This window comes from Fusarium oxysporum, chromosome 15 (assembly GCF_000149955.1).
Source record: "Fusarium oxysporum f. sp. lycopersici 4287 chromosome 15, whole genome shotgun sequence".
Taxonomy (NCBI): domain Eukaryota; kingdom Fungi; phylum Ascomycota; class Sordariomycetes; order Hypocreales; family Nectriaceae; genus Fusarium; species Fusarium oxysporum.
Window position 1 is genome coordinate 1,048,716 of NC_031000.1, and position 19,733 is coordinate 1,068,448.

At 43.2% G+C, this 19,733-nt stretch overlaps 5 protein-coding genes across 5 annotated transcripts; 4 read left to right on the plus strand and 1 right to left on the minus strand.

The window, feature by feature from the left end:
• Positions 1-1,756: 1,756 nt before the first annotated feature.
• On the minus strand, positions 1,757-3,167 carry FOXG_14349 (uncharacterized protein; the record flags this gene model as incomplete). Its single annotated transcript, XM_018394418.1, has 3 exons — positions 1,757-2,184; positions 2,209-2,794; positions 2,895-3,167. 3 exons carry the CDS (start codon positions 3,165-3,167, stop codon positions 1,757-1,759), a joined length of 1,287 nt encoding a protein of 428 aa, XP_018254549.1.
• Positions 3,168-5,372: 2,205 nt separating this feature from the next.
• On the plus strand, positions 5,373-5,825 carry FOXG_21686 (uncharacterized protein; the record flags this gene model as incomplete). Its single annotated transcript, XM_018402033.1, has 1 exon — positions 5,373-5,825. One exon carries the CDS (start codon positions 5,373-5,375, stop codon positions 5,823-5,825), a length of 453 nt encoding a protein of 150 aa, XP_018254550.1.
• A 7,494-nt stretch (positions 5,826-13,319) lies between these two features.
• Positions 13,320-13,538, plus strand: FOXG_21687 (uncharacterized protein; the record flags this gene model as incomplete). Its single annotated transcript, XM_018402034.1, has 1 exon — positions 13,320-13,538. One exon carries the CDS (start codon positions 13,320-13,322, stop codon positions 13,536-13,538), a length of 219 nt encoding a protein of 72 aa, XP_018254551.1.
• A 759-nt stretch (positions 13,539-14,297) lies between these two features.
• Positions 14,298-15,731, plus strand: FOXG_21688 (uncharacterized protein; the record flags this gene model as incomplete). The annotated part of the gene is made up of 2 exons (XM_018402035.1): positions 14,298-14,844; positions 14,896-15,731. 2 exons carry the CDS (start codon positions 14,298-14,300, stop codon positions 15,729-15,731), a joined length of 1,383 nt encoding a protein of 460 aa, XP_018254552.1.
• Positions 15,732-18,063: 2,332 nt separating this feature from the next.
• Positions 18,064-19,705, plus strand: FOXG_14353 (uncharacterized protein; the record flags this gene model as incomplete). Its single annotated transcript, XM_018394419.1, has 3 exons — positions 18,064-18,593; positions 18,658-19,051; positions 19,115-19,705. 3 exons carry the CDS (start codon positions 18,064-18,066, stop codon positions 19,703-19,705), a joined length of 1,515 nt encoding a protein of 504 aa, XP_018254553.1.
• Between the last annotated feature and the right edge of the window lie 28 nt (positions 19,706-19,733).

Sequence of the window (19,733 nt, forward strand, 5' to 3'; positions counted from 1 at the left end):
AGTACAATCTAGCTAAACATCGCTGCCTAGTATTTGTGTCGCATCTGGTGCGAGAGGGAGATATCATGATTCATCCGTCTGGTGCCGAGATGCCTTTCATCTTGCGGCCGGATACAGAAGCAGGACGCTTCAGCTTTCTAGGTCCAGCTATCATCGCGATGGGAGTGGTGAGGAAACTAAAGGACAGGGATATGTTCACATATGCTTTTCCTCGCCGTGGAAGTGGCTGCGATGTTGGCTCGCCCGAGAGTTTTGTGCTCATCTAAGGCGAACTTTGGTCTAGCTATAACGTAGCTCACAAGCGAGTTGGCCAGCATACTGTGCAGCTAATAATAGCTTACCCTATAGCATTCTAAAGCTTAAATAAATTAGCTAAAAATTAAATAAAAGGTGTTCCTAAAATAGTATAGTTAACTTTATTAGAAGGTATTTTTAAAAGATTTTTAAGTATTTTAGTTTATATAGAAAACCTTAAAATACAGTGTATTTTATAGTGCAAATAGACTTTAAAGTTTATAGCTATAGTTATAAATTCAAATTAATAACGAACCTTATTATTATCTCTTTCTTTAGATTAAATAGTTTCTATAACTCTTAAAATATATTATATTATAATTAAATACTAGTACAATAGTAATATAGCTTCTATAATATAGCTTTTAATAGTTAACTTGAGAAATATTTACACGATGTTAGAGGCTTAATTTAAAGTTATTCTAAAGGGATTAAAGTGTAAAAAGAAATTTAACTTCACTTAATAATTAAGATATATTTAGTAGTTAAGAAGTATTTAATTATATAGAAATATTATAGAGTGAGGGATTTTTAATGTATATGCTTATTTAGTACACTTACTTATTAACTACATTAAAGTATTATATATTACACGAAAGAATATAATAATAATTAATTTAACTATAATTATTCAATTAATATAGTTAATACCTATAAAATTAATATTTTAATAGACTTTTATAGAATTAAACTTAAATATAGTTTAATACTATAATCTTTTTTAAAGTATTATAAAATTATAAGAGAATATTTACTCAATATTAATAAACTATTAAAAATATAGTAAGTTAATTTTATAATCTTTAGCTATTAAGTATAAGTACTTTATAATGAGCTTAATACAGCTAAAGTTAACTTCTTATAATTATACTTATTATAAAGTTAGTTTTCTTAAAGTTTAATGACTACTTAATAAAACTAATATTTTAGCGCTTGCTAACTGATAATGCATTATAATTAGCAAGCAGTTAATAATATTTCTTTAATACTATAATACTAAGTAGAAAGTCTTTAGAAACCGAGATTAAGAAAATACTAAACTATAGTTTATTTCTATAGATTAAATAGTTTTCATAACTTCAGGATAGTATCATGTATAGAGAGTATGCTTTTACATTAGCGCTATAGTTTTATAGGGTTACCTTTATATATCTGTACAGTTTATTAAAACTTTAATTCACAGTTATTTTAAGCGCCCAAAGAGAAAGAAAAACTCTTACCTCTTCATTTAATTAAAATATATTAAGTAATAAGAATTAATTAATTAAACAGAAAGTGAGGTATATAAGGGATTTTCATAACCCTCACTTATCTATAATACCTACTTACTGTCTACATTTTATAGAAGTTTTTATATATTTTCTTTAAAAATTATTACTCATTATACCATTCAGCCAGTCTCTAGTTGTCATCTTGTAAAGTTAAATTTCTTAATATCAGCCTGATGATTGCTAATTCAACATTAATCTTCATCTCTCTTTAGTGAAAATTCAGGAAACCTTTCTTCATAGACATTGGCTAGAACACCATCCCTCCAGACGCCCTCAACTGGAAGACAGCCTTGTTGTATATCTGACAGCACTGAGTCTGCATCTCCCTTAAGAAGGACAAAGTCGGCCTTCTTCCCAACTGCAATTTCGCCCCTATCGTTGAAGCCAAACCGTTTGGCCACGTTAGAGGTGGCCGCCTTGAGTACATCTTCGAGTGTCATTCCAATCTCATGCTTGAGCAGGTACATCTCAATATGCATACCGAGGCCATAGGCCACGCCAAACTCCTGACCGCCAGCATCACTTCCAGCTACCAAAGTGATGCCCGCCTGGTACATCTTTCTGGCTGTTTCATAGGCATTTTGAACCCTAACTCTAGGTTTCTGTGTTTCTGCCAGTCCTAGAGGCTGGTCTGGAGACTTACGTAACATCATGCGATCAGCCAGGGGATCTTTTCTGAATTCTCGCTGCCACTCCTGCCGCTCAACAGTCTGTGATGCACACAGTACCAAAGTAGGGTTACAATGGATATTGCGTGTTAGCATGATGTCAATGAAGTCATCACTAGGCGGCTTATCGAGGAAACAATGGGTAAGGCCGTCGACTCCAGCGTCAAAGAGGTCCTTTGCGCCAGCGTAACCCAAAGCGTGGCCAACAGCGATGACTCCTGCTTTGTGAGCAGCCTCTACCACAGCCTTCTGTATGTCCATCGAGGGCCGCGGAAGGTCGTTCATGCCCAGGCTATCCCCTAGCTCATGGAACAACTTGATATAGGATGCGCCATGCTTGTTGACTTGTAATTGCACGAAAGGTTCGGCGTCGGCTGGAGACTTCAACAAAGGCCATTTCGAGACTATGTTGTGAACCAGTTGATCACAGTGTGGATGAGATGAGAATCCCTTCTTCATCACAGGGATTGGCCATCCTCCGTCGATAATAGCTCCAATTCCAGAGAACTTATAATCGGCGTATTTATTCTTGTTCTGGGAATCACTTGTTGACTGAGTGTTCTGTTAATTTTGCTTTCTTGTACGCTTAATATTAAAAGGAGACGGATAAAACCTTTTTGAGTTGTTCGATGTCATCCACCTCGCTATGCATGTCGCAAACCGTTGTGACGCCGAACCGCAGTGATTGCTCAACACAGTCGTGAATATCACCTGGCATAGGCATGGCATGTATATGGGTATCAATCAATCCTGGAATAAGTGTATATCCTGGACGAGAGAAGCGGGGGAAGTCCTGTTCAGACGGCACATCTCGGTTTGTACAGCCAACCTCGGCGATGAGCCCACGCCGAACAACAACATACCCATCGGCTACAAATTTATAGCCATCGAAAAGGTTGACATCTGCAATGATAAAGCTGTTGTTTTCCTGCATTTTAATAGATTTATCAAGGTCCTGTTTACTAGTAAGTCGTAGTCGTCAAATAGAACTGGATGTCATGTACGCCGGACTGAATAAATAGTGCTAGGGAAGAAATTCGGAACTTCCGAACAAGGTGCACATTGGTACGGGATATAAACTACAGAACTCTATCCAGGTCACAGGCACTAAAACTGACATAAACAAATACTAATATATATAATTAGTATATCCAAGTATTATAGTAAGTAGATTATTATATAAAAAACCTAAAAGTAAAAATATATTTACTTTAACTTTTATTAATAGATAAGTATATTGTATTTTAAGGGAACTTTCTTTAAGCAATTTATCTAAAGTCAAATAATGCTAGGTACAACATTTGTAGATCTGTAGTTCCGTTTCGCTATAGCTCCTGTTCCGCTGTAGTTCCTGTTCCGCTGTAGTTCCTATTCTGTTCCGCTATAGCTCCTGTTCTGAAAGCCATCTTTTTAGAAAAATCACAGCGGAATCAGTTCTTTCTAAGTGATAGACAGTACTATACACTAGGGTCAATAAATAACCTGAAGTCTTAAGCTAAGAAATAAAGTTTCTATAAAAAGAAAGAATTTACATCTATAAACACTTTATCTTTCTGCATTTAAAGTAACTTATAGTAATAAAAAGTAAGCTTATATAGCTATTTATTATTAAACTAAAAAGACTAACTTTAATAATATGAAAATATTAATATAAAGAAGTAAGTAGTTATTATTAAGTATTGTATACTATATAACTATTGTCTTTTACAATAAAATAACTTATAGTTAATAAGTAAGTTTATTAAATACGTATGTACACTAAAAATCCCTCACCCTATAATATTTCTATTTAATTGGATACTTCTTAACTACTAAGCATATCTCAATTGTTAAATAAAGCTAGAGAAGAAATAATAGTTAAGCTTATTATTAATTTAAATTTATAAAGATTTCTTTTATAATTATATCTTATAAAAGATATAGCTAATTCTCAACTAGCTAACTGTAATACGTTACCTATTAGTAAGTGTTAGACTTATAACTTCATTAAAGTCATTTTGATGGTGAAGGTTGGTGTAAGGAAATCTTTTTCTTTTGTTTTTCTTTTTGCTAACTTGGTGTACGTTGGGGCCGTTTGTATGAATGACGGAAATCATACAAGTAATGACAGCGATGGCTTTAATACGATGATACCCGAAAGTAAACTTCCGACCATCTACTCATTAGACTCGGGTTTCTCGGCACATACAAAATGCCGTTGAAATATCCTCATCAGCTCTTAACTGGCCACCCCTGTTCCTTGCACTTCGCCTAAGCCTCGCTGTCTGCAAGACACCGAGGCCGAAGAACGGAGTGTTAAACATAATATTGGAATCCCCACCAAGCTTTTTCGGTATGTTTCTCCACGGTGACCCCGAACCTTTCGCTCTATTCCTATCATCCAAGCCGAAGTCTTCGCCTTTACGCAGCGCGCACACCGTCCAGTCAATTAGACTCGGAACCGCGACATAGTGCATTGTATGCCGCCACCGCAAGGTTCAATACCCTGTGGAACGTGCGGCAAGACAGGTCATAACACGAGAACATGCCAGATAGTCGTCGTGATGGATGGAGAGGAGTATAGTGATTAGTTTTGATTGATTCAATAGCCCTGTGCATCTTTGTCATAGGTTCAGAAGGAAGGGTTGAGATTTTTGATCCGCTCACTGATTTGATCCACTCACTGATGGTGTACGTTATGAGTCGTTTTTGATTGATGACCTTGTGTTTGCTTACGATCTCATTGAGAAGTCAAAAGAAAGTGAATTACGGCTAACGGCCGCGGATGCCGTTCGACTCGGAAGTATTTCCTAACAACCCCACAAACTCGTGGCTGTACGGAACCTACCGTACCGGAATGACCAGGCGTTAGCTGACTGTACGGCGTGCACGCCTGCTCTGCTCATGACGCTCAAATAAACCAATCATGTGAGGTGGTCGCGGCCCCAGTTCCGGTTCCTTGAAGGCGGTTTCGGCAAGCGAGGTTGCCATTACCACCGCACGAAGCTTAACCCGCAAGGAGTCTTGACTGGCAGCTGGCTATGGTTATAAACAGAGATTCTCGCTTTGCTAAATCAACCTAACTCCTGACACTGCTAACTAGCAATTGATCGTTTATTACATTCGAATTTTGGGAACTGACCAACAAAAGACATCGATGATGGCATCCCAGAACGGTGAGGCTTATATTCTTCCGGCGCAAAAAGCTAAAACCCTCGCGAACTATCCCCACGCTCGGGTGATACATCAATCAGCCAAAACTATTTTCGTTTCTGGTACCTCGTCACGCCGTGGCGACGGAACATTCGCGGGTTGCACCACAGGCGCTGATGGAACGCACCATCTCGACATTTGCCTCCAGACGGAAGCCGTGCTGCAAAATATCGGAGTCATCATTGACGGGGCAACAAACGGCGCATGTGGACTACAGAATGTGATCAACGCCACTGTTTTTTTGACCGACATGAAAGATTATGATAGGATGAACAAGGAGTGGAATAAAGTGTGGCCAGATAAGGCCAAGGCGCCTGCGAGAACCTGTATACAGGTTGCGGCCTTGCCGAATGAAAGGTTAAACGTCGAAATCCAGTGCACTGTTCTGTGGGCAGACTAGCCTGTTAGCTTTAAGTAGGGAAGAGGTTTTAATATGCGGTACTATCGGCGGGTTGGAACTGTGAGTTTGAGGTTATCTAACTGGAATCAGGGTGACGCTATTGGTCTCTGAGATTGCGGGTTGATAGCTGTCTTGTTAACGGAATAAGCAAACCTGGCCCTATCTACGTGAATAGCATGTTGTTGGGAATTTTCAGCAGGACGTATAAGACATAAGAGACTGAGATTGTAACGTTAGAGTCACAATGCAAGCCTGGTATACCCTACAGCAAAAATATCACTTCGTATCCTCCGCTCATGGCGAACTCTCTCCTGTAAAAGTTTTTCCTTGGCACCCGATGTTAGCGCTCTGCTAGGGTAGAGAATTTTTGCAGGCTAACATGATAACAAAAGCAGCTGTGGGGCTAACGGGACCCTAACAGCTGCCTTAAGAAAGGGATTCAGAGAGTTGACCTTTCTTCGCGACGAGTGTCTGCAACGACATTGAGCTTCGCGAGCTCTTGACATCGCCTTCGGGTGCTACTTCTCACGTGTTATTTGCGGTTTCTTCTTACCTCGACATTCCGGCTTCGCGAGCCTTCGACAATCCGGGCTCTGCGCCCTCGATTTTCTCCCGTACGACCGACCTCTGCAGCTTTGGCTGCCCGAACAACACCAGCAGCCCTCAGCTGCTCGACTTTCTGGGTCCTTTGGTGCCCCGACCTCGACGCACGGGCCCCACATGGCTCGCTGCCCTTTTTGCAGCTCGGAAGCTGCATGACCGATCTCTGCAGTCTCATACTGCCCAGAGACCCTCTTCTTCTTTTCAGCCCCGGCTGCTGCCCGGAACGCAACCGGGCTTCGACAATTTGTCTCACTGGCTGGGACCACTTGACAAAACCGCTGGGTCGAATGGTACAGAGCTTACCTGGAGACCATGGAATGAGGCGACCACCTCGTCCACAGAGCAGCGTTCTAGCCGCTTTGGGGTTTTCTCCTGCGAGGGTTTTCCCCAAGGATGCACGGTTATAGGTTGCAGCTACTGGCAATCTTAGGGGTCATGGATTTCCTGCCTTAGGGTATGGAAAGCTACTTGATCTATCTGTGCAAGAGAATTCTGGGCTGGAGAGGGATCTGTTCCCGCTGACGGGATGCCCTCTTGAAAGTAATGCGCCTTTGTGCCGATGATATGCTGGATGAACTAGATGGAATAGCGGTTGCATGCAACTTTGCCAGGACCACCTGCTTTGACGTCCAAGACGATGTGCTTGAAACTACGGTAGGGCTGGCTACAAGTAGGGCAGGTGCCACTTGGGGGAAAGGGCGTCCGGCGCTCTCCGTTGATGCAAGTGGACATTGCGGGTTTTCTAGGTAGATTCGGATGCGACAGCAATTGTAGGTAGTTTAGCCCAGCACGTCCTGTGCCCCAGCAGGGGACTTTTCGGGGCCGATGGCCCCCCGGACGAAAAATACACATACATACATCTTCCGCTCATGGTCGGCATTACGTACCGATATTGTAACGGTTGGGTTCCCAAGGGATAACCTAGTCCGTACAAGGTCCATGTTTGCAACTTTGCAGAGTCATAGGGCGTGATGCTGAGCCAAGTGAAGTGTTACGTCTCTTAATAGTCAATGTAGGTGAGGCTTATTGAGGTAGACAGGTTTTAGTGATAGCTGGTAAGCTAGAGTCTATGAAAGTGCTAATGAGTGTGATCCATATACTTGTGGTGGTCATGATATCATAGGAGAATCACTTTGTGATTCCAAGAAACACAGAAACACGAGTGATTCTCGAAGCCTGCTCGTGCCTGGGTTCTGGACAGTCATGGTTTAACGTGAGTGCGGGAGTGGCTGCGTTTGATTGAAGATGGTCAGAGATCGACTATGCCTAGTTGCGCAGTGATCCGGTTTGTACTCTGTTTACAGATAAGTAGGGTTGGTTTTATAGAAGCTTTTAATATTACATATTGTCGCAGGCCGGGCATTGTCTCAACGAGCCTCAGGAACAACAGCCCTTAGTAATCAAGCTAGGTGATTAAAGTAGAAGCTATGGGATAGAATACCCTACACAGACACATTTTGCTGCTGCTCATCATATTCACTTTCGCCCTTTAAGCACGCTCAGTGCGATACATATATATGAAACAAGGCAGGGTGACATTTGTTCATTCCGGTTCCGGAATTCCGCTTCGGAATCACGGTTCGGAATCGCTTTACGTCCCACTGGAACTGAATGAATGAATGAATGAATTTATTCCGCTCGGGAGGATATGCCTCACGTGGCCCACAAAGTTGAATCTCGTTACATTATTTTCCGACTTCTTGTCCTGAAACCCTGAAACCTCACCAATCCCTACTCTTCACCACATTTCCCAGCCTCTCTTGTCCCTGCGCTACGACGGGCCTGCTTGAAGGCCAACTTCTTCAAGTGTTCAGCGTCCCATCTTCAGCGGCTGAAGCCTGGTCTGTCTACCAGAGGATGTACTATGTTAGCTCTTATTATCTTGTCTTGTTGGTATGTTTTGCGTGTCTGTATAGCATCCAAACGGCCTGTGCTTATTGCAAACTTGGTCGCTACTCGCACCGCTCCCAAGTTTGGGCTCCACCTGTGTGAAGTCGACAGGGGTACGCGACAATTGGAAAAAGAAGAGTAGGCGTTTTCACCGCAGTTGGGTAACAAGTCTAAAAGCAAGAGGAAATGGAATAAACTAAGTAATTAGATACAGGTTAAATAAGCCTGAAATGCCTATTAATATGAGTAATAATAATAATAATAATAATAATAATTAATACTTAATAATAATAAATAGATATAGAAAATACACTAATAAGTATTATAACTGATATATTAAGAATATAAAATAATACTTTTATAAAATGTATATAAAGAGAGATAAACTTAAAACTCTTCTTATACTTTAAACACTTTAAAATAATTTAAAACATAGTATTTAATGTACTGTAAAGAAGTATAAGATTGACGAAAAGTAACTAATTATATTACTATTAGAATAGCATTTAATTGTAATATAGTTCTATTTTAAACTTATAAAAACTAATTAATTTAAAAATAAATAATAGTTTAATTTATATTTGATTTAAATTTATATGAATTTCTCTTATAACTGTATTTTATAAAAGATATAACGTACATGATAAGCTTATGTCACAGACAAGCATGTGTCACAAAAATCCCTCATTCTCTTCTCTGTACATTTGATCAATTGATTCTCAACCATTAAAGATGTCCCAGTCAAATGATGAAGCAAAAATTCTTCTTGCCCTACAAGCCCTTCAAAATGATCCAAAACTAAGCATCCGAGGCGCTGCATCAATATACCAAGTCTGTCATCAGAAGCTAGGTTGCCGTCAGCGAGGCATGCAGTCTCGATGCGATTGGGTGCCTAAATCACGCAAACTATCTGATCTAGAGGAGCAGATCATAGTTCAGTTTATCCTCGACCTGGATTCGCGAGGATTTCCCCTGCGACTGCGTAGTGTGGAAGAAATGGCCAACCGATTGCTCGCTGACCGCGACGCGCCACCCGTCGGCAAGCGCTGGGCTTCTAACTTCATCAAGCGACACAAAGAGCCCAAGACGCGGTTTTTTCGCAGGTATGACTACCAGAGGGCTAAAGGCGAAGATCCAACCGAGATTAGAAAGTGGTTTAAGCTCGTAGAAAACACAATCGCGAAATATGGTATTAATCTGGCTGATATCTATAACTTTGATGAGGTTGGCTTTCTAATGGGCATGATCGCAAGCGGAATGGTTGTCACAGGCACAGAAAGACGCGGAAAACCAAAATCAGTGCAGCCTGGAAACCGTGAATGGATTACTGTGATCCAGGCGATCAATGCGGAAGGCTGGGAGATCGCGCCGTTCATCATAGGTGCCGGCCAATATCACCTCGCCAACTGGTACCAGGAAAGTAACCTCCCGGGCGATTGGGCTATTGGGACGAACCCTAATGGCTGGACAGATAACGAGTTAGGCCTCGAGTGGCTAAAGCACTTCGACCGGTGTACTACCAAGCAATCAAAGAATCGCTATCGTCTCCTGATCCTCGACGGACACGAAAGTCACCACTCGGTCGACTTTGAGAGATATTGCAAGGCAAATAAAATCATCACGCTTTGTATACCGCCTCATTCGTCTCATCTGCTGCAGCTTCGTGATGTCGGGTGCTTTGGCGCAAGAAATCGAGCATTTAATCAGATGCTCTGTAACCCACATTTCCAAAACCGAGTTCTTCCTGGCTTTTTACACCGCCTACCAGGCCACAATGACAGAGAAAAATATTAAAGCAGCCTTTAGAGGAGCCGGACTTGCTCCTCTCGACCCAGAAAGTGTAATCTCGAAGCTCGATATGCAGCTGCGGACTCCGACGCCTGCGGAGGCGGTAGTTAGCCCCTCGACCCCTTGGGTTTCAAAGACCCCAAAGACTATCCTCGAGGCAGACTCTCAGCTTGAATATCTTGAAAGGAGAATCAAAAGGCATAAAAGTAGCTCTCCAGAGTCGATTCTAGAAGCATTGAGGTCTTCTTCTAAGGGAACAAAGATAGTTATGCATAAGGTTGCCTTGTTAGAGGCCAGGGTCCAAGATCTTGAACAGGCAAATGAGATAGTAAGCCGCCGGCGTAGGGCAAAAAGAACCTGGTTACAGAAAGGAGGTGTGATGACAGTAGAGGAAGGAAGGCAAGTAATTGACCAAACGGATGTTGATGCGCAGGCGGTGGATGGACCATCGAGAAGTGGTGGTCAAGGAGGGCATGCGCGAAGAAAGGAAAGGCGCTGTAGAGCGTGCGGCACGACAGGACATAATGCAAGGACCTGTCAGATAGTTGTGGCTATGCCTCTGGAAGGATATAGCGATTAATTTTACTTAATTAATAGTCTATTGTGTTTTTATGGCTATTCCTATTTGTGATGTTGGGATGTTGTGTTGCACTCGCTTGTTTGTTGCACTCGCTTACCATGTACGTTACTAGATAGTTTACGTGTATAAAATATAATAATATATAGTAAATAAACTAGTATAAAAAGCTCCTATTAATAAAAAGATATTACTTTAACTTTTATTAATAAACAAGTATATTTTATTCAAGGAGATTTTCTTTAATCAATTTATGTAAAGTAAATAACGCAAGACAAAACATCAGTAGATCCGTAGTTCCTATTCCGCTACAGTTGCTATTCCGCCGTAGTTCCTGTTCCGAGAGTTATGCCTTTAGGAACAGTTACAGCGCAATCAGTTATTTCTAAGTGATACGCAGTAACATGCGCTAGGAGTCGATAAGTAACCCGAAGTCCCGAGCCAAGAAATGAAAGTTTTTGCAATAGGGAGCGATTTGCATCGACGAGAACCTCGCATTTCCGCATCTGGAATGACCTGTAGTGACGAAAAGCAAGAGCTCGCGTGCCCATCTGTTGTCAAACCAAAAAAACCATCTTCAACAAGATTGATGTGTGCCAACATTGAGAAGTGAACAGCTGCCGTCAGACATTCTATGCTGTGCAACCGTTGCCTTTTGTGACAAAACACAAACCCAAATTAGCTGATCATTAGAATTTGGCCTGTGTAGATTTCCTAACTCCTAAACAACACAGTTAGTCCACCAGGATATTACCCATCTTCAGCGAAACGTACTTCCAAGGCTTTTGCACGCAATTACATTTCTTCAAAAGCTCCTCACAACGGTCCAGCCGTGCCAGTATTTCCTTCACAGGTTTGCGATGACTGCGCTTGGGAGCTGGCGTACTTGGGATGCATTCTATTCCGGCCTGCTAATAGTTAACTCGTGTCTTACATGGGTGCAAGACAGCTTACCTCGGTGCAAGATGAACATGGCCTTTTGCGATCGCACTTCTTCTTGCGTTGGTGACAGAGCACACAAGTGAGAATACGCGGTGGACGTTGTTGTTCAGGCGCCATGATTGTTTAACGAATATAGAATGAAAGCAATAAGAAGACTGGTGATGGTATTCCGAAAGTCCTGAATCTATCGGGATCTATCCGAAGGGGACAAGCCGGGTATTTTCTACATGCGCTTCACACCCAATCTTGACCTGCTACTCTCCATCCCTTCGGCAGCGGGCTCTCGACACGATCCGATCTCCACTCGGGGTCGGGAAGTCGAAGGGGTCCGCGAGCTGACGGCCGGGTTTCATACACCTTTGGTGCAACCCGGACGGCAACGCCCAGGTTAAGCTTCGTATTAAGGCCTCAAAGTCGCCTCTCGGTGGGCGGTTTGGTTTTATAATAGCATTCCCTTTCATTCTACTCTACTCTTATATACATATTATACCTTTACTGTAAACCTTCTTTTGTTAATACCTTCAACTGTCCTTTTGATACTCAAGGCAAAATCTGTATGTTACTCGTGCATTAACGTGATCTACATGCGAGTGGATCACACAATTGAGTGGATAAAAAAATCTCTCAGCCTACATTATTCATGTTGGTGCATCGTCGTCTGCAGAATGCTGCACACCCATTAGAGATGTAGCATATGTCTTCTGATCGTTCCGATCCATGCTGTATGCAGGAAATGGAGGTTCGTAAGTGCTGGGCTTGCCGCGAGCCTGCACTTTCTTTACAGGGGATTGCATAGTTGAAGGGGTTTGTATTGTTGCATTGGGTGCTTTATTTAGCTGCGTTGAAATGGCTCAATAGTTTGTGGATTGGACAATGGTTGCAGCGCTCATATGTCAATCAAATCAACTTTGAAGTCAAAGTTGATTTCATTGATAGCCCTCAAGCTCGAAGTTGAGTTGATTGATTTGATTGAGTTGACATATGATGAGCGGTGCTGCTTGATGCCGCTCTTGATAAGGAGGAGCATATCAAGCGGTATCAGGGCAAGTACTACGACGCCCTTGTGGACGAATACTTAGCACCACAGGATTGGCAAAACCTTCGTGAGACGCGGAACTTCTTACAGCTGTTTTGGAAGGTAACTCTCCTCACTGAGGGGTATCGTTCAACGCTCGATCTTACATTATTTACCATGGATGTTCTTCACAAGCATTACCAGCAAGCATTCAGCAGATACAAGATGAACCAACAGTTACTTGCGTCCAGTACTGACTAACTGGCATGTCTTCGACAAATATTACCGGCTCTCCGATGAGAGTCCGGCATACGCTGCAGCGCTTATTCTCCATCCATGCTGAGGAAAGGCTCATATACAGAAAAATTGGCTAAAGGCCCGGCATAAGAAGATCTTTCCAGTGGTGAAGAAGTTGTGGAAAGGCAAATACAAGAACCTGCTAACCGTTTGTACTACTCCTTCCGTTGTTCCGGCACTGGAGCTGGATGGGTATGACCTGCTTGCAAAGGAGCTTAATGTCATAGGCACAGACCCCGGCGTTGCTGAATACGAAACCTACACCTCCCAGCCGCCTATTCCGATTGACTGCTCCCGCCTTGTCTGGTGGCTCCACGATGAGCAGAAGGAGCGCTTTTCCCGACTGTCAAAGATAGCAATAAACATTCTCTCAATACCCGTCATGTCTGCTGACCCTGAGCGTACATTCTCTGGATTAAGGCGTACAATTTCGTGGGATCGAATGCTCTTTGGAGCATCGACAATTGAAAAGGGGGAATGCTTGGAGAGCTGGATTCGCAGTGGTAGAACGGCGGGGCTACAATTAGACGAGGTTGAACAATATGAATACATGGCAGAGGAGGGAAGCACCAGCGCTCTAGAGGAAGATGTGGGCCATTGACCGGTTTGGCGTCATTTGCCGTATGGGCAGTATATGGTTTAGTTCGACAAACGAGAATAGATCATACACCATAAACCATTCAGGTCCGTATGGCGTATGGCGCATGATTAGAAAGCCTGCATTGTGTGCTATAGAATGGCCGAAAGCAGGAAAAGGGAAGACGGAAAGGGAATACCCGAAAGGGAGCGGAAGACGAGACTGTTCCAAAGTTTTAAATTGGTTCCGGCAAAGCCCCTGTTCCGAAAACCGGAACTTAAACTAGAGCCAACCAACTATGGAAGCACAGATAGATAGAGTGTATTACGCCCGAGAGAACAAATCTCATAGGGCCAGTAGGTACGCTAAGACATTTACGATTCCTCCGCATCGATCCGGTCTAAGGAAGTATACCTGCACGGTTACCTATACATACAAGGCAGTCAATTGGCGAAGTGCAAGGATTAGTGGTGACCAGTTAAGGAAGATATTGCAACTGCGTCTTCTATGTGCCGAGAAACCCGAGTCTAATGAGTAGATGGTCGGAAGTTTAATTTCGGGTACCATCGTATTAAAGCCATCACAGTCATTTCTTGTATGATTTCCGTCATTCATATAACAGTATACAAAAGGCCCCGGCGCACCCCAAGTTTCCAAAAAGAAAAAAAAAAAAAAGAAAAAGACTTCCTTACATCGACCTTCACCATCAAAACGACTTTAACTAGATGACCCTTTCCTTTCACTGCTCGAAGTGGCCACCAGTCTCTGAATTCACACAATAACATGTCAACAAATAGCGACGACCTGGTGACGCCATCCCTGGCTTCACAGGCAACAGGCATGGCTCTCCAACAGGCTGAGGATGCTATGACCAACAAGACCGAAGACGTTGAGCCTAGTACAGAGGAGAACGCCGGCAGAGAACCAGACCCCGAGGCAGCTCCTCCCCTGGCCTCACAGCAACCGGAACCCCCTAACGGCGGCGTCGCTTGGTTCGTCGTTCTAGGAACATGGTGTGCCTCATTCTGCAGCTTTGGTTGGATCAATAGTGTTGGAGCATTTCAGGAATACTTTGAGAATGAACTACTTCCCAACTATTCATCAAGTACTATCTCCTGGATTCCCTCGCTTCAGATCTTTTTTATGATGGCCATGGGACCTATTGTCGGCAAAATATATGATTCTTATGGTCCTCGGTATCTGCTCTTTGGGGGATCACTTCTTCATGTTTTCGGCCTAATGATGGCATCTCTCGCTACTAAGTATTATCAAATTCTACTTAGCCAGGGTGTCTGTTCTGCTGTTGGCGTTGCTGCCATTTTTCAAGCTGGTAAGAATGATATCTACCTTTTACCCTGAATAAAGACTAAGTCATTTATAGCTTTAAACGTTATCCACGGTTGGTTTACCACAAAGACAGGAGCTGCTTTCGGTATCATGGCCACAGGCTCAAGTCTGGGTGGCATAGTCTTCCCAATCATGGTTACCCGCCTTATTAAAGACGTTGGCTATAGCTGGACCATGCGTATCTGCGCCTTCCTCATCCTCGGCCTCCTCATCGTCGCTAATCTAACGGTGCGTACGTTCCGCAGACCTCAGCCCGCCAAATTGAGCCATAATCAAGTAAAGCAGCTATTCAAGGAGCCAGGGTTTGTCTTATGCCTTCTAGGCTTCTTCTGCTTTACTTTTGGGATCTACGTTCCAATTACTTATCTGCCTGTCCAAGCACTCGATATCGGTATAGACGCTTCTATCACTGAGTATCTTATCCCTATACTCAATGCAGGCAGTCTCTTTGGGAGAATTCTATCCGGCTTTGCAGGAGATCGCATTGGTTGCTACAATACTTTCACCATTGTATGCTATCTTACTGCAATCTGGATCCTCGCTCTTTGGATTCCTTGTTCCACTACAGGCGGCGTTATCGCGTTTGCTGCGCTTTTTGGCCTCTGTTCTGGCGCATATGTCTCACTTATCTCCCCTTTGGTTGCGCAGATTTCGCCCATGTCTGAAATCGGCTTCCGTACTGGTGTTATTTATTGCGTGTCCTCTATCGGTGGTCTTACAACAAGCCCTATCAGCGGCGTAATCATTGATGGTGCTGGTGGATGGACAGGTGATAAGGTTTTTGCTGGCGTACTTTGTCTGGCTGGCACTACATTTGTCCTTGCAACAAGACTCTACAATACTGGCTTTACGCTTGCTGTTGTTTTTTAGATATATTGATGAATCCTTGGAATGTATGTCTATCCGTCGAGCTATGGAAAACCTCCCGGCCGTACCGAGCCCAACATGCGCCCCAGCTTTTAAAGGGTATATGAAGGAAATCGTATCCCCTCAATTATCGAAAGGCTCCCGCCAGATCACTCCAGGGATGTCTGCCCAATTAATATGCGAGAAGAAAAGGTACATTATTCTGCACCTAAATTAGCCTACGATAGATGTCCAAACAATACTTTGAGTTACAAATCGCGACATCACACTGCTCCTTCATATTATTGATGACTGGCGCCAAAGGCTTCCTCAAACTTCCTGACCTTGACTGCCCCACCCGGTGGTCCTGACAAGCAACGTAATTAGCTTCCCCCCCCCCTTCAGATAAGTTTATGATGTGCCATAGGTGTAGATTCGTCTCCAGTCCGAAACATCTGCCTTGACTGACTTTTTGTCGCAGGGTAGACATGATCTTCACGGCCTAAGGAAACAACTGTATTAGTAACCTAGCTATGTGTTTTAAGTAACTCTGCGGGATGAAATACCCCCAAAAGAGAAGAAGAAAAAAAAAACAATCAATCAACACATTTACTTTAACCCTTAAAGCACGCTCAGTGCGACACTTTCCCCATGGAACCCCTTGAACAGGTCGTTATAGATACATCAGCGCCACTCCTGTTGGCTCGTGTATTGTCTCTAGTTAGGCTGTCTGTGGCGTTGTAGCAGATAACTATTCACAAGGACCATATAAAGTAAGAGGATCCAAATTAGAGCCTGCCAAGCGCCGCGGCGGATAGGATGATCATAGCCTTAATATGCCCTCATCTGGTCTCTACAATCGACATGGTTCATCTCATCGTTATATGTAGTAGTCACTGTAGGAATTGATATTGTTCAACGGATCGCATGCGCCTTAATGTCCTTGATTGTACTTTTACTTTGGGACTCTCCCCTACCTCCCTCAAAGAGGCGTCTGCTTGTTGTGTTTTCCTAACCAGGCCTAGTGTCGTTGACAGATGGCCAATAGGTCATGTGATGCACTTTTCGGCTACCTTAGTTTAATAGTACCATTCTGTCTACATGAGGATTGAACTAGTCTTGAAGGGTAAATTTACTTAGACTTATTAAGAGGATACATAAAATGGCTACTTATAAAATACGGTCTTGATCCTAATAACTATATTAAAATTATTTCCCTAAACTTTGAACTTTTTGTTGTTACGACCTTAGCCGTTACCCCGGGTATACCCCCATCACACTTTCACCAATTATGTAGTGGCTCACGCCTTGACCCACTACAACCGTGAGCCTTCGTACAGAGCCTGACATAACGACGACTCACGACTCGAGTCGCCCAACAGGTATATAGACAACATTCATCAGCACTTTCATAGAACTTATCTCACCAGCTGTTAATAAAACATTTTTACATCAATACGCCACACCAACTCTATTGACTATTAAGAGACATGACGTTACGCTACACTAAGATTATATCCTACGATCCTACCAACATAAACCTAGAACGGACTAGTTTATCCCGTATGATACCCAAACGTCACAATTGTAATACTGTAATTTAGCTTTCAAATAGTTTATATATTAGGGATCCTAATGAAGACTGCTTCTAGCTATTTTAACCCTCTCGTTTCAATAATCTTACCCTCCACAGTTTAATAGTGCCATTTCTTTTGTCTAGGGGTTTAGATGATCTTAAGGGGTAAATTCACTTCGAGTTGTTAATAGGCTTAACCGGCTTGTTATTTTGCCTGAAGGTAAATTAAAAGTTGCATTGAAGTATAACTTTAATATATATCAGGCTCTATATTATCTTGACTTATACACTATAGCATGCAATAGAGGAACAGCCGCACTGCGTTTCGTCATTTTCACTGGACCCGTGGAATTGTTAGAATTACAGATACCCATAGGCATATTGGCTCCCCCCTTAGTTTCCAGACGGAACTTTGTGGCCCTTCCTGTATAGTGCAACTCGATAACACCTAACCTGGGAAAGTCAATGAGACCTTAGGAATCTTTCCGTTGGCGAGTTCCATTGCTTCCATCTCAAATCCGAGGTTCCCGTAGCTTCGGAAGTGAGTTGCAACTGAATGTCGGAAGCTGGCACATTCCGATGGAAACTAACACATTCCGACGGAAGCTAGCACAATCCAACGGAATAATGGGTCTGCACAGAGGCGTGAAATGGCGTCCCCAAAATTTCTAGTTATCGCTACTCATCCATCATATAGATACAAATATTCTACATAGATACGTCTCACATCAGATCCTAACCTCGCGTTTACCCTCTATAATATTTTAGAACTTAGTTTCAATGCTGACAACATCCACCAAACGGGCAGCTGCCCTTTCAAGCCACCATTCCCTATCGCTTTATAGACGATATGGAAGCACAGCGACCCAGCCTACGATTCCGCTCATAATCAATGGCCAGCAGGTGCATGGTTCTGAATCTTCCCCCGTTATCAGCCCTTTGACTGGTAAAGAAGTATGGTCTTTCTCTTGTGCCAGCAAGCATCAGGTGCAGGAAGCTGTGCAAAATGCCCACGACACCTTCCGCGACTGGTCTCGAACCAAAGTTTCCTATCGACGCGATATATTTCTCAAAGCCGCTGAGATAATGGAAAAAAGGCTTGATGAGCTCGGCGGATATATGCATCACGAGCTAGGCGCCAATAAATTTTACCAAGACTTCGTTCTTGGACTGACAATTGAAGGGTTGAAGGACACAGCTGGTAGGATAGCTGGGGCTGTGCAAGCGTTTGCACCGGAGTCAACCCATGAAGGTATGAAAGCTCTGGTGCAAAAAAAACCTTATGGAGTCGTTCTGGGAATTGCACCTTGGTAAGATAAATCTTAGGGAGTCATGCCGTGGCTTAGTAGCCCTGCTAATGTCTACCGTTACAAGGAATTCCCCTTTTCATCTTGGACTTCGATCTGTTCTTTTTGCCTTGGCTGCTGGAAACACTACTGTTCTGAAAGGCTCTGAGTTTACGCCCCGTTGTTATTGGGCGATCGCCGATGTCTTGCGAGAGGCCGGCTTGCCAGACGGGTGCCTGAACTTGATATTTCATTCACCTACCGAGGCGGCTAGTACCATAAATACCCTGGTTTCGCACCCGCATGTTAAGAAGATTAATTTTACAGGCAGTACCAGGGTTGGGAGAATTATATCCTCTCTCGCAGGGAAACATCTGAAGCCTGTTCTTATGGAACTTGGCGGAAAGGCGAGTGCGATTGTACTCAAAGACGCCGATCTGGACCAAGCTGCTCTTCACTGCGCCCGAGGAGCGTTCCTCAATGTATGTGACTCTGAACCCCCAAGTGTATGACTCAGAAGATTTTATTGACAAGGACTTATATAGGCTGGCCAAATCTGCATGTCCACGGAGCGTATCCTGGTTGACGAATCTATCTCATCTGAGTTTCAGGAACGTCTTGGTGAAGCAATTAGAAAGCTTTTCGGTGCCGCGGATGACACACCTGCCGTCGTGACTGCAGCCTCAGCCACTCGTAACCGGGGCCTCATTCAAGACGCTATATCCAAAGGCGCACAACCACTGAAGATTTTTGAGGATAAGCATGCTTATGAGACAGATACAAAAATGAGACCTGTGGTCCTTGGCAATATCAAAAAGGACATGGACCTATACGCAACAGAGTCGTTCGGCCCCAGTGTGTCTCTCTTCACTTTCAAGACAGAAAAGGAAGCCTTAGAATTAGCGAATGACACGGAATACGGCTTAGCGGCTGCCATTTTCTCGAAGGACTTGAGGGTGGCATTCCAGCTGGCCGATGGCTTGGAGTCAGGGGCCGTACGCATTAATTCTATGACGGTGCATGATGAATACTCTCTCCCCCATGGAGGTGTGAAGGATAGTGGATTTGGTCGTTTTAACGGTTACCAGGGATTGGACGAGTTTCTTTACTTCAAGTCGGTTACTTGGATGGATTGATATTTTTAGAGTTCAGGGTCTTAATGTT